The sequence below is a fragment of the Rhipicephalus sanguineus genome, chromosome 10 (genome assembly GCF_013339695.2).
Source record: "Rhipicephalus sanguineus isolate Rsan-2018 chromosome 10, BIME_Rsan_1.4, whole genome shotgun sequence".
Lineage (NCBI taxonomy): Eukaryota > Metazoa > Arthropoda > Arachnida > Ixodida > Ixodidae > Rhipicephalus > Rhipicephalus sanguineus.
Window position 1 is genome coordinate 143,584,381 of NC_051185.1, and position 13,815 is coordinate 143,598,195.

General features: G+C 46.0%; 2 protein-coding genes across 2 annotated transcripts; one reads left to right on the top strand and one right to left on the bottom strand.

Moving 5' to 3' along the window:
• Nucleotides 1–1,812: 1,812 nt before the first annotated feature.
• LOC119372533 (40S ribosomal protein S12) lies at nt 1,813–4,024 on the bottom strand. The gene is made up of 4 exons (XM_037643014.2): nt 3,881–4,024; nt 3,562–3,687; nt 3,054–3,156; nt 1,813–2,022 (listed from the first exon to the last, which is right to left on the bottom strand). Coding segments are annotated over exons 1-4 (399 nt in total). The 5' UTR covers nt 3,883–4,024; the 3' UTR covers nt 1,813–1,854.
• A 164-nt stretch (nt 4,025–4,188) lies between these two features.
• Nucleotides 4,189–13,530, top strand: LOC119406784 (eukaryotic translation initiation factor 2 subunit 1-like). Its single transcript, XM_037673518.2, has 6 exons — nt 4,189–4,322; nt 5,143–5,396; nt 6,868–6,947; nt 7,063–7,211; nt 9,968–10,074; nt 13,319–13,530. Exons 2-6 carry the CDS (start codon nt 5,159–5,161, stop codon nt 13,435–13,437), a joined length of 693 nt encoding a protein of 230 aa, XP_037529446.2. The 5' UTR covers nt 4,189–4,322; nt 5,143–5,158; the 3' UTR covers nt 13,438–13,530.
• Nucleotides 13,531–13,815: the final 285 nt, after the last annotated feature.

Below are 13,815 nucleotides of genomic sequence, written 5' to 3' on the forward strand. Positions count from 1 at the left end.
GGCATGATACGCTTGTGTTTTAGAATAAATGGGACAGGTGGCGTCGTTACGTTCCCTGCTTGCAACTGTACCTTCTCCTTCAAGAATTGCGGTTGTATCCATTTGTTCCACAAGTACAACCATTCTTTCGTAGCAGACGGCAGACATGTCCTGTCATCGGCAAAATGCGCAGTTGTATGGATACAGTGTACCAAACCTGCCTTTTTTGGCACATTCAATTGCAAGATCTCCATATAGCTACCACGCTTTCTATGCTTAATAGCAATATTGCAGACATACTAAACTAGCATTGTACTCAAGAATGAATGTAACTTGCAAGCCAGCAATAACCTTTCTCAAAAGCAAGAGGATAACAAATCTGCATTAGTTTGCTGGTTTTTTATAGGAACCAAGAAATATGATTCATCAATGGTAAGTGAACTACAGAAAATTGAATGCACCAACAACAGCTTTCTTATGTCTATAAGGACATTTGTATGTTGTACACTGATACACATGCTAGCGTCTAGAAAAGTTTGGAGCACCTTGCCTTTTAACTTGAAAGATTGTAGGCAGCCGAGGTGAACTTATGCATTGAGCCGGCAGAATACACATTTTACACAGTAAAGAATGTTTAGGTTGGTCATTTGCATTACATTAGTACGATGTTATATATATTCATATAAAAGGGACTGCAAATTGGTGTGCACTATCGTGACTGAAAAAACACAAACAGTGTGGCATCTATGTGCTCTGCTGTTTCGAGTTTCTTTTCAAGCGGTTGTTGCCTGGATGGCAATAAAAAGCCACTAGTCATGCATGGTACAAACAAACAAGTCTAGCATCTTTTTTTTTATTGCCACCAAGGTCACAGTGTGATGAAAACAGTGCGCTGTTCGCGTTTATTTCCATTCCCCATGTACAGTACGGTCCACTCTTAGAGGGAACACGCGAGCACGTGGCTGACAGCTCGCGCAGCGCTGACGAGCGGCGAGATTTGTAAATGTGGCGCAATCGCATACGCTTGTAAGGGCGGCGCGCGCCCGGCGTCGTCTGCTACTTCTCCGCCCATGCGACAGGCAATTCCTGGAAAGTGCTAGGAAGCGGTTCCGTTTTTTTGGGGTGCGATTTATCTAGCCGTCACTCTGCTGCTCGCTGGGATGTGCTGCTCGCGTGTTCCCTCTAAGAGTGGACCGTACTGTACATGCACCGTTGCAATTAGGTTACAGTGAGCACACATCCGACACCTGAAATGCATGACCACCAAGGCTAAACATGTATAAATAGATCAGCATCATCTCTAGACAGAATGGGCACCTTTTGATTTGCGGGAATAGTGGGCTCACAATGGCCCTTAGTGGTGTCAGATGCATTCGCAATCAATGTCACCCTCTTGCCTGCCATTAAGTGAACTCCCATCAATGGAGTGCTTACACATTTCTATACTCATCACAGCTGTTTCACATGGTTTTGTGCAAGGAGGTCTGGGCCCTCAAAGCCATAGAATTGACATATACTGAGGCAGTAAGTATACCACCTTTTCTACAGCCACTTTTGGCTTTATGTTCCAGAAGTTCCTGCTTTCACGGTACAGTATAACCCCGTTAAACAATACGAAATGTGATTACACTAAGACTGCTGAATTATCAAGGAAACTACAAGGCTAGCAATATGTATTTTTTGGCTTCGAGGCCCAGGACCTGCATTTTTGCAACTGGAAAAGAAGTCTGAAAAATAAAAATTAAAAAAAGTCTATACCCATTCAAGCGCTCCCTCACCGACAGCAGTGATCCCCCCGGCCAATCCCAATTAGACAAGACTACCAGATGGGTGAGGATGGTGTTCCCCTTTTAATGCAAGCAAACAGAGCCCAGGTTATCCCCTCTTGGACTGGAAGTAGTCCGTGAGGACGTCGTGCGCCTGCGTCTCCTTGCCGTAGTCCTTGACCACCACACAACTGCAGCCGACCACTTTCCTCGCCTTGCCCTCCTTGTCGATCTTGCACAGGCCGGCCCACTCGCCAAGCTTCTTGTTGCTGTCGACCTGCGACAACCACACAGTACGCCCACATTACGAGCCTAGCCACGAGACCTTTTTGCAAACGAAACGGGCATGCGACTGTCAGAGGGTAACAAATCCGCACAAAGCTCTTCAGAAGAGGGAGTCTGTTTCTCATCATGTGAACTTGCTCTCTCAGAGCCCGCATCCTAGGTGGTCGATTTCATTTTGGCACAGTACAACCTACAAACCCAACTCACCTATGCTCAACGCAGTGAAAGGTTATAAGGGCGTTACACGAGCATTTTCGATTGCAATCGGGAGTGAACTCTGCAACGATTAAACCAGTTTTTGCATTTTGAGTGCACAAGCCAACTGCTATGAAGTAATGCAATCTGGATTCGATCACGATTGAAATCACAGTCTGACAATTCCTGGCCAAAGGTAGAACATGAGGGCGAAACTAGTGCATAAGTTTAGGTGCAAGCTTACCCATGTTGTGCAAACTGAATTCTAAATAGGTGTTATTTTTCAAGTATTACAGCATAAACACTACGTGCACAAAGCTTTGCCAATGGATCTCCAGTATTGCTGGCATCAGGGCGGCTACTATGTACCAGAACGGGCCTGAGGTTTCTGGTATATAAAGTTTACATTTCACGCCTACAAATTTCGTAATCTCATCGCTCTACGTAACCTTTTGCAGTCTTAAAAATGCACACACTGCCATTCTGCATCATGCCGTGGCAAAATACTTTCAGTTGGCACACTAGTACAGAATTTTGTGAAACTGGCTTCGTTTCCCAGATCAGATAACGCTAGGACTTGGGATCTACTGGAACTTTACCATACTGCTTCTTGACTGCTTATGTCAAGGAAGACCTTCCTGTTTTACAATGATGTAAGCAGATTACTCCGAGGTCATCTTATCTCCAACTCGGCTATCTACTAAAATGATGCCAGAGAACGGAGATAAAGCACCGTCAATAGAAACCGACCAAACCAAGACGCAGACTCGAAAACTACCACATTCGAGACGGGGGGGGGGGGACAGTACGTTCACGCAAAAACCTCACCTTGATGAGGTTGATCTGGTGTTCGGCGCACAGGGCTTCCACGAGCTTCACGTAGCTGGCTTCGTCGCAGTTGTTGGCGAGGACGCACAAGTGGGCCTGACGCCTGCGACAGAAAGGCGTTGAATAAAATAAAAAACAGCGCTCCTAAGTAAACGCAAACACCACGTGTTCCCTCCGTAACATGCTGGTTCGTACACGGAGTCGAAAAACCTTTAACAGAAGTGTGGCTCCTTAAAAGGCAGGTTTGCCACGTCGTCCACGACAGCTATAAGAGCACTTGGAGCACGAATCTTCACCTCCGCAACCCGACAAACATTAACACATAACTGACTGCAAACGAGAGGCGCTACCTGCATACTCTACTGGGACACATTCGCACCAAATGCATCGCACGTGTCCTGAACTACTCAAAGCTCGACTTGGCTCGCATCGTCCAGTTGAAAGCGTCTTTGAAGCGGCGCAATGCCAAGCTTTAAAATGTCCAAACGAAAGCAGCAGGTGCACTCACTTGTCGAGGGCCTTAGCTGCTTCGTGGAGACCACGAGCAAGACCGTCGTGCATCAGGGCCATCTTGAGCACCTCTTGGAGGGCAGTGTAGACATCCATGGGCTCGCCGCTCGCTGCTATCGCCTCCCTGCATGATGCGAAAGAAGACAACACTCAAATAATTACCGCGCGACTCGGGTCGCATGCGTTCCGTGAACCACCGACGGCCAGCACAACGCTGTCCGATTATGGAATTAAATTGCGCCATTTCGAGATTGTAATCACGAAATGCACGATCTAGCATGCGGGTCAGAGGTTAGCGTTTAATTAAATGCACTCACATATCGCAGATGAAATATGTCCTCGGCGATAGATGTAAATTACGAAGAGGTCCGCTGAACGCGTTTCACCGGCTCACGGCAGACATGTAAAGGAAGGCGGAAATGTTGGCGTGCTGAAACCATGCATTGCTGCAGTTTCGTACAAAAATTCTTAAACAAAACAATATTGAAAATTATAATATATCAATAGATATTATTACATATGTGTAATGTCAATAATGCGGTTATGTTTGTTGCTTATCACTACTTTATAGTCTCTGTTTGTTAGTACGAAACTGCCATAGAGTGTTGTTTGTTGTTTCACTTCCGACTTGTGCGTCTTTTCTCTGGTTCATGGCTCTCTCAAACTTGTGCCACATGTTGGTTTGAGCTATTGTTTTCCGCCGTTCGCGTGCCGCTTCGTCGCAGTTTTGAAACGCTGGATTGAATCTGAAGACTGAGCGTAAGTGAAGCACGTACACATGCACGCATTTCGTTCCATTACGATAGAGCGAAGGCGCGCTAATCGCATCGCAGCTGCCGCCGGCACCGGCAGTTCGGTTGTCAAGGCATGTGAAAAAAGTGGGCCGGTCACTGGGCTCCCATGGGCGATGACGTTTTACATTGGCGACACCGCTTGCTTTCACGCGTTCAGATTTCTCGTCTTCGCCGTCAACAGCGTATTAACGTGATCGACCGATTACCGACATCGTCCTAGCGTACTGCCTACCGGCGTGCCTGTTTTGTCGTTCAAACTCCCCTTCCCAAGTACTCTGATCATTTCGTCTAAACTTCACATATGTGCGTGCCCTTCCACCGCCTTCTAGTCTCGTTTGTTCGAGCGTAGAACAAGTTTTCCTTTTAAGTGCGTAGCATTTTAGGGCCCCGGCTTGTCCATCCAATGTCTCATGTCGCATGGTCACGCAGTGGTCAATACATGCCTAAAACAATGCTAGCAATGCTTAAAACCAGTGCACAAAAAACGGGAAAGGTCTAAAATAATATAAAGCACAGAGGTAACCAAGAATCAGTCGCACTAACTTACCTAAAATCGCGGAAAACCGCTCTTGAAACATCCGGCTGATACCGGCGCCGCGCAAGAGAGGGCGCCACCGCCTCGGCAAGCGCGTGATTGCCAAGGGAATCGCTGGGTTGTCCGTGCCACGCACTTCCTCGGTTTTCACGGTAGTTGAGCTGCATTGAGCGCGGGATTTAGAACTACACCAAGACCTACACATGAAAACAATTGATCACGTGTCCACACTGTTTTCATTTCTTTTCAGTGGAACAGGCCGCATCATGCCGCTTTCGTGTCGCTTCTATTCTCAAAAATATCCGGAGCCCGAGGACGTGGTGATGGTGAACGTCAGGCAGATCGCCGAGATGGGCGCCTACGTGCGGCTGCTGGAGTACAACGACATCGAAGGCATGATCCTGCTCTCCGAGTTGTCCAGGCGACGTATCCGTTCCATCAACAAGCTCATCCGCGTCGGCCGCAGTGAGTGCGTGGTCGTCATCAGGGTGGACAAGGACAAAGGTATGCGTTGCCGTGCTCTTCATAAAGGGGGACTAGTTGCACTGCATATTAACGAGATCAATGCATACAAAGCACATGCTATGAATGGTGGAAGCGGGCATATTGGTAGGACGTAATGTAAGAATAGCGCTACAGACAAAGACTGGCGAAGAACACACAGCGCTGTGTGTGTGTTCCTTTGCCAGTCCTTGTCTGTTGCCCAGTTCTTACATTCAAAACAAATGCGTCAGGGTAACATTCGCGCTATCATTTAGTATCTGCAGCTGCTGTGTGAAGCAGCATCCACTGTGTTCTATCCAAGCATACACAACAGTTTGGCAGAGTCTGGTTAATCAACATGTGGTTATTCATACATTGTGTATGTGTACGCATCAAACATACTGAAGAAGAAGAAGGCAACCAAACCTAATACTCTGTCTGGCTTCAATTTTAACCCTTTGCGGTCCGTTGTCGGGCAGCGCCCGACAACGCAACACGGCCGTAGCGGTCCGCTGTCGGGCCCCGCCCGACAAGGGTGTTCGTGGTTTAAATTTTGCTGTTTTCTCACCGCGAGTCGCGCGCATTTTTTGTATACATGAAGGGCCATCTCTTGAGGAATAAGTGAGCTTTGTTTGTTGAGGTTTTACTTTTTTGACACTAGGGTGCAGCACTATGATCAGCACGGGGCCTAGAGCGTACCCACTCGCGCGCGCGGTTCGCTGAGAAGCATGGCCACGTTTTCACCGCGTGCGTTTTACGGCGGTGCTTTTAGCGAAAGCGAGGATGACTTTAGTGAGGAAGAGAATTACGTGCCTCCACCAGACAGTGATGACAGTGATTCGACAGAAGTGAGTGACGAAGACGACGACGGCGGCGGTGGAAACCTGCAGTAATAACCCTGGCCTGCACACAGGGGAATGCTTTGAGCGGTATCATACGTTGCCCAAATATCACTAAAAGAGTTGCCTGCAGAATGCAGGAGCAAAAATAAATATCCTGTGCGTTTCTCTTCCACAGCTTGTGTTTTTATTCGCGGCGCCAGAAACTGGCGAAATAGTTTCGGACCGCTAGAGCCGGAAAGTGGGTAAAGGTTTTGGACCGCAAAGGGTTAAGGCACAGGTTCGATTCCCAGCCACAGTGACTGCATTTCGATGGGGTTGATGCACACTTGTATATAAGTGTGTGTGCTGTTATTGGTCACCAGATGATCAAAATTAATTGGTATCCCCTTGTGATGTGCCTCCCAATTATGACATCATTTTGACATATAAAACCCGGGAACTAAAATTTCACCTCATTCATCACTGGCATTCTTTCTTCTAGGCGTTCCAACAGTCATACCATGATGCATGGAACATTAGCACTGAGAAATTTTAACATAAATTTATAAATAGTAACCATGAGCACAGTTCTTCGCTGCAAAGACACTAGTTTAAGAGTGTTCTTGCGTCGGATACAGTGTCTTTCTCACTGTCTGTGCTTGGTTCTGCAGGGTACATTGACTTGTCCAAACGGCGAGTGTCTCCGGAGGACATCACAAAGTGTGAAGAAAAGTTTGCCCGGGGCAGAGCTGTAAGTTTCGGTGGCAACGGCGCCCTTCCGCCAATTTTGTGTGGCGCAGCGGGCCTCTTGAAGAAACGACGAGGTGTGTGTGTTGATAGCCGTGGCTCTTGCTGCATGTGTGCAGGTTAACAGTATTCTTCGGCACGTCGCCGAAACACTCAAGTATGAGACAGACGAGCAGCTGGAGGAACTGTGCAGGAAAACGGCCTGGTACTTCGATGACAAGTTCAAGAAGCCCACAGCATCTTACGACGTCTTCAAGCTGGCTGTTACGTGAGTGTCTTAGTGAACATGCGCTGTCGTCTCTTCCAAAATTTCGAACTTTGAGTCGGGCATGGATACATTATGGGATGATTTCATCGTGCACAGCACAAAGATGAAAGGAAGTGGACAAACAAGTGCTAACTCATGCATTCTGGCCTCACTGGTTGCGAATTTTTAAAATTTTTATTTTGCATTTGCGCAGTGGAGCTATCCTGGGTGTGTGTATATGTGTGTGCTTCCTTTTCACCCATAGAATTGGGTTGTGAGTCAGCGCTTGTTTGTCCACTTCCTTTCGTCTTTGTTCAGTGAATGCTGAAATAATCCCATAATAAATTCCTACCAACTTTGCCCAGTTTTCGTTACTTTGCAGGGCATGAATAGGTCTCCAGCAAAATGTGACTGTTACAGTGGCTGTCGATCAAGTGTTGTTGTTCATATTCTTTTACTTTAGGAACAATAATTAAAATGTGAAAATCACAATGTCTTACTTCGACTTGGATTCATTACAGAAAGATGTTGTGTCCTTTCTGTTGTAATTGCATGTCAGTGTTATCCACCTCAGCGTTTTCTTTTACCCCTGCAAGATTTGTTAGGTACGGAGATATGTGTTTTAATAATTGACAAGGTAATGTCCCCACTATCATGTAAAAAAGTAGCAGTACCGCAGTTATAAGTTACTTGGAATAAAAAGTAATCAGTTACAATTAGAAGCTACCTGAACGAGCAACAAGTAACATAAAAGTAAAGTAACATGTTATTACTAGTACTACGGCTCTTTTGAATGTGCACAGTTTGGCAAAAGAAGGGTAATCAGTTAAACACCTGTCAACTTGCAAACTTTAAAAAAATGGTAAATGATCTTCAGTTTGCTCTATGAATGTTGCATCAACTCGATGAAAGGTTATTTCTGTTCACTCATCAGTCTTCAGTCTTTCTGTTGCAAGTCTTTTGATGGTGGGAGGACGCAAGATGGGTACAGTCGTGAACGATATGAAAGGGAACACTGGAATTACCTTCAAAATGCCATTGTGGCCAAACACAGTTGCCAAGAGCAAAAGCTTTCCAAGCATAAATGTTCATGGAGAAAGGTACCTCTTGCAAATCATTGCATCAGTTTGTTATGAGTTCCTGTAACACGAACTTTATGTTTCTCATCATGTCCCTCACGACTCTGCGTGTCTCAAGCAAGTATGAGAAAGCAGGGGTAACTGGTGATAGTGACCGACATCGTTGCTAGGCCTTTTTCCCGTATCACTTTGAAGCTGTAGCTGACGGTCCTTTAGAATGAGCCACTGATGCTTGCAATATCGTTTGCTGTTGGCACTTTTAACTTCTTCTCACTGTAATTTTACACTGAAAAAACACGGAGGTGTTCGTAGCACCATCGACTGCTATGCAAGCTTGGCTGAGCCCTTCGCAGTTGTGCTCTACGGTTGAAATGGGTTTGTGTCAGAACTCACATTGGTGCTAATTGCTTAAAGGGACCGACAACCAATTTTTATGCTGCCTATTTTCTTTAGTGCAACGGAAAGCTTACCGGTAAGAGTGTCTAATCATGGAAAGGTAACGCGGAAAACAGCGTGCAGCATTTGTAATCAGAATTTTTCTATCTGTGGCGAATATGAAGTCGTATACACAAGTGACAACACATGTTGCAAACAATGAGCGCGAGAGCGGTTCGTTTTCAAGCGCAGCGGTTTGCTGCGCATGCGTGCACTCCGCGTGCATGCACCGCGGCTTGACATGTTCCACTGGCTACCGCGAAGGCGGCGCCGCTTCTCACCGTGCAACTTCTTGTACCTCGTAAGCGGCACAGAATAGAGTGGGGATAGATAATAATATATACATATTCTAATTTTCAGGACTAATTATGGCGCGCATGACAGTATCAGACTACATGGCTACGTACAGCAAAGTGATCGACTCCATAATGCAGCTTCAAGACTGTTCTGGTGGGCTACGCCACATACCGGCTTTTTGTTACTTTTAAACACGATTTAAAAATATAAATCCTACTGACAACGCAAAAATGTTGCTGGAATCTGTCACTATATTTCACAGTCTTTTCATTTCTACCAGGATCTAATCACTATCTAATCACTAATCTAATCAGATATAATCACTGTAGCTGTTGTTTATGTTGCAAGTTGTGACGATTGGCTGTAGCTGGCTAACCAGACGATGAGCTTGCGCATTCCTTCAACGGCCCATCGATTGGGCTGCAGGCAGTGCGTTTGGCTTAACTGTTGTATTTGGGCACCTCTCGTGGGGCCGACGTTTGTGACTCCCCAGGCCATCGCACCGCAATGGCATGCCTGGTGCCAGGGCAGCAGTGAGGAGCACAGACGCATAGAGTCATCATCACTGGAAGTGGAGAGTGCTTTGATACAAGGAAGACCTCAGAGAAACATACACAAGGTTCTATTCTGTTACTGTTCGGAAAAAGCATGAACATGACACTGACATATTGTCAACATGATATTTAGACGAGTTCACGGTGAGCAAGGGAAGACCGTTAAAGCTGAGAGAAATGAAAGAAGGAGTGAAACAAGTGTTGGCGGCATTGGCTATCAGAAACAACTGGAACTCCACTATCATGGCATCATTTTGAAAAATTCTTGTGGCTGCATCTTGCTGACTCCTTTACAGATTCTGCTGTACAGGGTGTTTTTTTTTTTTTGACAATGCAGATTTTTAATGAACGATGCATTGTTCATTACCTTGTGGTGCAGTGCTGTAGCGTAGGTGTTTGTTCTGTTTGGCAGGGACATATCAGTGTTGGATGAATGCAACATTGACCCGGAGACGAAAGAAGTGCTCCTGACCAATATCAAGCACCGGCTGACGCCACAGGCTGTCAAGATCAGGGCAGGTACGCCTAGTTAAACTTTCATCTTTGATAAGCACTAGGAATGGCTCACCCTCCTCGTTTTTGGTGCGTGCATTTTTTGGCATCATTTGTATTGAATCTGGTGGCCAGAAAGCATGGCCACTATCCGCCTCGTGCGCTGCTGCTTTCAGTGGTACTGGTGGCGCCACCAACGGCGGACGGTGGCGATAGGTGGATATGCGCGGCTCATAGAAGCCGTGGGCAAAGCGCCTGTTACTCTCCGTTTTTCTATTCATGTTTCATTCTGGTTTGATATTTGTACTGCCGACGCTGCTCCACTAGACAGCCATGCCGTCTGTTACGTCGATTGTTCTATATTATTTGTTTTAAAATGACAGGCCCGTTTTTTTATGCGTGCGCGCGATGCACTGCGTACGTTTCTTACGTGCATGTGTCCAAGTTGTTTGCGTGATCTGTTAACACAGATGAAATAAAAATTGTTGCAGTACAAAACAGCATTCTTGTTTTATTGAACACCCCAAACAGTACAACAACAATGACTATTACGGCTCTATGCCTGCTTAAGAAACGCACAAAAGGCACACGATTTTATCTTCGCCCAACACTCGTAGCACTCAACTAGGCCAAGAAAACCAAAATCTAACTTGCTGAACGTTTTAACAGCCGTCACACAGCTGCATAATAATGCGTGAAAGTACTGAAGCAAATGACCAACAAACATTCACACAGAGCTTTTTTTTTTTGTTCACAGACCGTATTAACATATGAGAAAGTTCTAACTGCATTGCAATCACATATTTCGGAATATCTAATCACTTTCACCATTGAAGCCACAATCCTCTAACACATGCGCTTTAAATTGAGCATGGCATTACTCAGACTTATATAGGAAATGCGCACGCGTGGCATTACTCAGATTTATATAGGAAATGCGCACGCGTGCAATGTATCTCGTATGCTAGATTCTCCTTTGGTACGTGCAGCTCAAAATAAAATGCGATTCTGGAAGTAATGCTCGTGGAGTAGCGAGCGTATAGCAGGACAACTACTTACAGCTTCACTCACCTTTGCAAAAACGATATTCCAATTGCAATTCAATATTAACCGACGCAACAACGATAACAACACACTTGTTGCACACAGGCGTACCAGGTTGACGCTTGAGGCCAAGCGCGGTATTTTAAGTGTAGCACAATCGTGCGCGTACAGTACGCTAGAACATTCTGGCACAATGTCGTAAGGCTTGCAGTCACTTCAGCGGTTCCCACGATGTAACACCAGTTGACGTCCTCGCGTCATCAAACTGCTACGACGCCGAGAACTACGCACGCAGCTGACTTGGAAAAACGCGGTCTTGCAGGAGGCCATCTTGTCCAGCAACCAACGGACAAAAGTACACAGCTGAGGTGTCTGAAACATTGATGTTGATGAGATGGCAGCTGAACGAAATCACGGCTCATCGTCCGACGTGTGGCCACCGCCTTAACACAATATTAACGTTGCAATGTTCAAGGAAGACGCGACGAAAGCGACGAGCCCAGCCGGTCTTGTCGGGTGCGCTACTGCAGAGTGCAGAGCGCGCGCTCTCACTGCCATCGAAAGAAATAAAAGAAAGTGGAGAGAGGAGTTAGCTTGGAGCATGGCCAGTCGGTGGAAGCAAGAGGATGTGTTGCGTCGTCGGTGTGGCGTATTGTCGAGAGATGGCGCTAGTTTGTTTTTGCGCAACGAAATTGCAAACTTAATTGAAAATGCATGGGATCCTATGGGGGTTTGTGAGAGGGCACAACCGCCTGAGCCGAGCGGTGGCGCCACCATACCGATGCACGAGGCGGATTGCGGTACTACGGCACGGCAGTCGTGTTCATGATCTGACCAGCATGTACCACCGCGCTCATCACAGCATGACAAACTGAACACTGGGGTACGGGCATATCACATGCCATTTTTTTTTATGCAACTTGTGCCATTTTTGTATTGCACAAACTCGTCGAGGCGGAATGGGCACAACAGCTTAGTTTACAGACCGCCACTGTGTGTTTACCCACGCTCCTTTCAGTTTTGTGAAGCTTTTATTTAACGTAAAGCTAAATGTGGTGGACTTCTGCAACATGAAATCGCTTGAAATGTACACAGCACAAGTCACAACCTTAAAAGGAGTCATGAACCACCCCTTGGGCTTAGTGAAAAAACACATCCTGTAGAAAACAGACACCACTATGAACATCTCAGCTAAATCTTGCAGTCGTATGTGGCAAGGAGAGCTTACAAGCGGAGCACAAACTTGCCGTTTTATTAGGCGCCCTCTGTTCATACAGAAACCTGTGCTCACTCTCTTCAAAACTATTGGCATGTGCTGTTCGACGTTGAACAGCACATAGCATGCCATTGGCTAATAGCCAACATGAATCAAGAGCAGCATTTGGATCAAATGCACTTCTTGCCATGGGGTTCTGCCATGTGTCGGCACTGCGGTCTGCTAACATTACACAGTGAGCCACACTTGCATGCAGGATTCACAACGGGAGAGAGTGATCACATTTCATCATGCGCACTCAAGGCCATGACGTGCTTCTTTGTCCTGTGTAACCTGCAGCGCATGGCAAACCTCCGTGACTCCAGTCGTTCTTGGCAGGTTTGAGACATTTTTGTGGCAATTGATTTGTGAGGCAGTAAACCCAGATACTGAGGTCATTCTATGATTACTTGGAAAAGTGGTTTGTGACCCTTTTAATGACCGTTTGTGAAAGAGACAACAATTAATATTCTCATTATTCTTGAAAGAAATTATCGCTGTGTGCATTATCATGAGGCTCATTATGTGGATGCTATTGTTTTGTAGAACAGTTGACAGTTTATCGTATTTGGAACCAGTAGCGTCTGATAAGTGTGCTGGATGCTTTAGATTAACATTTTGGCGCGTGTTCCCACAATGTTCTGCAAACATAACATTTGGCCATGTGGAGTGCATCATGGTGCTGAGAAGAACATAATTTTGTATGTTGGTGCCTCATCATATATTGTGACAAACGCTGATTGGCATTGGCAAGCCCTATGACAAAATCAGAACACCGATAAGGGTTGGCTGATTTCTGATTTTTGTTTGAAACCTTGCTGTTTGATTCATTTACTCTGGTCGGTGTCATTTTGTTGATTTTAGGCTGTAGTTAAGCCTCTTCATAATGTGTGATGCTCATGATATTTTCTCTGGGGTATTGCCAACAGCTCGACGACTCTCCTTGCATCCCTATCCTTTTCATTTTTCCAGATATTGAGGTGTCCTGCTATGAATATGAAGGCATTGATGCCGTGAAGCATGCCCTCAGGGAAGGCATGTCTCTGTCCACTGAGGACATGCCTATCAAGGTGAGTCTTGCAGACTTTTAATGTGGTAGCGTTAAAGAGCTCATTTCGCAAAAATTCCGGTGCTGGCGTCGGTTTCGGTGTCAGCGTCGTTGGTTGTGAGCGAAAAATAGAGAGAGATGCAAATAAAATAAACAATAAGAATCTTCGGTTCGAGTGAGAATAGAACCCAGGCCTTCCGCATGGCAACCGGCGTGGCTCTGTTCTACAACAGAGCCACTCCATTGCTTGAAACTGCTTTGGAAAAAAACACTACATGAATGTCACGTAGTGGGAGGAATCACTTTAACAGAATCACGCCAGGCATCAAAACATGTCAATTGTGCAACGAGTGGGTGTTTTAAATGCCCACCCATTACAAAGCGCTCAGACACTTAATCATCAGCAAAAGCATCAACAAAG

Bases quoted from the DNA above. Each gene is read 5' to 3' on its own strand.
- LOC119372533 (XM_037643014.2), bottom strand. The intron at 3,157-3,561 runs GTGAGTGCACCT...TTTCTGTCGCAG, and splicing joins GCAGCTAAGGCCCTCGACAA to GCGTCAGGCCCACTTGTGCG. The intron at 2,023-3,053 runs GTGAGGTTTTTG...TGGTTGTCGCAG, and splicing joins ACCAGATCAACCTCATCAAG to GTCGACAGCAACAAGAAGCT.
- LOC119406784 (XM_037673518.2), top strand. From the start codon at position 5,159: ATGCCGCTTTCGTGTCGCTTCTATTCTCAAAAATATCCGGAGCCCGAG. The intron at 5,397-6,867 runs GTATGCGTTGCC...TTGGTTCTGCAG, and splicing joins CAGGGTGGACAAGGACAAAG to GGTACATTGACTTGTCCAAA. The intron at 6,948-7,062 runs GTAAGTTTCGGT...GCATGTGTGCAG, and splicing joins AGTTTGCCCGGGGCAGAGCT to GTTAACAGTATTCTTCGGCA.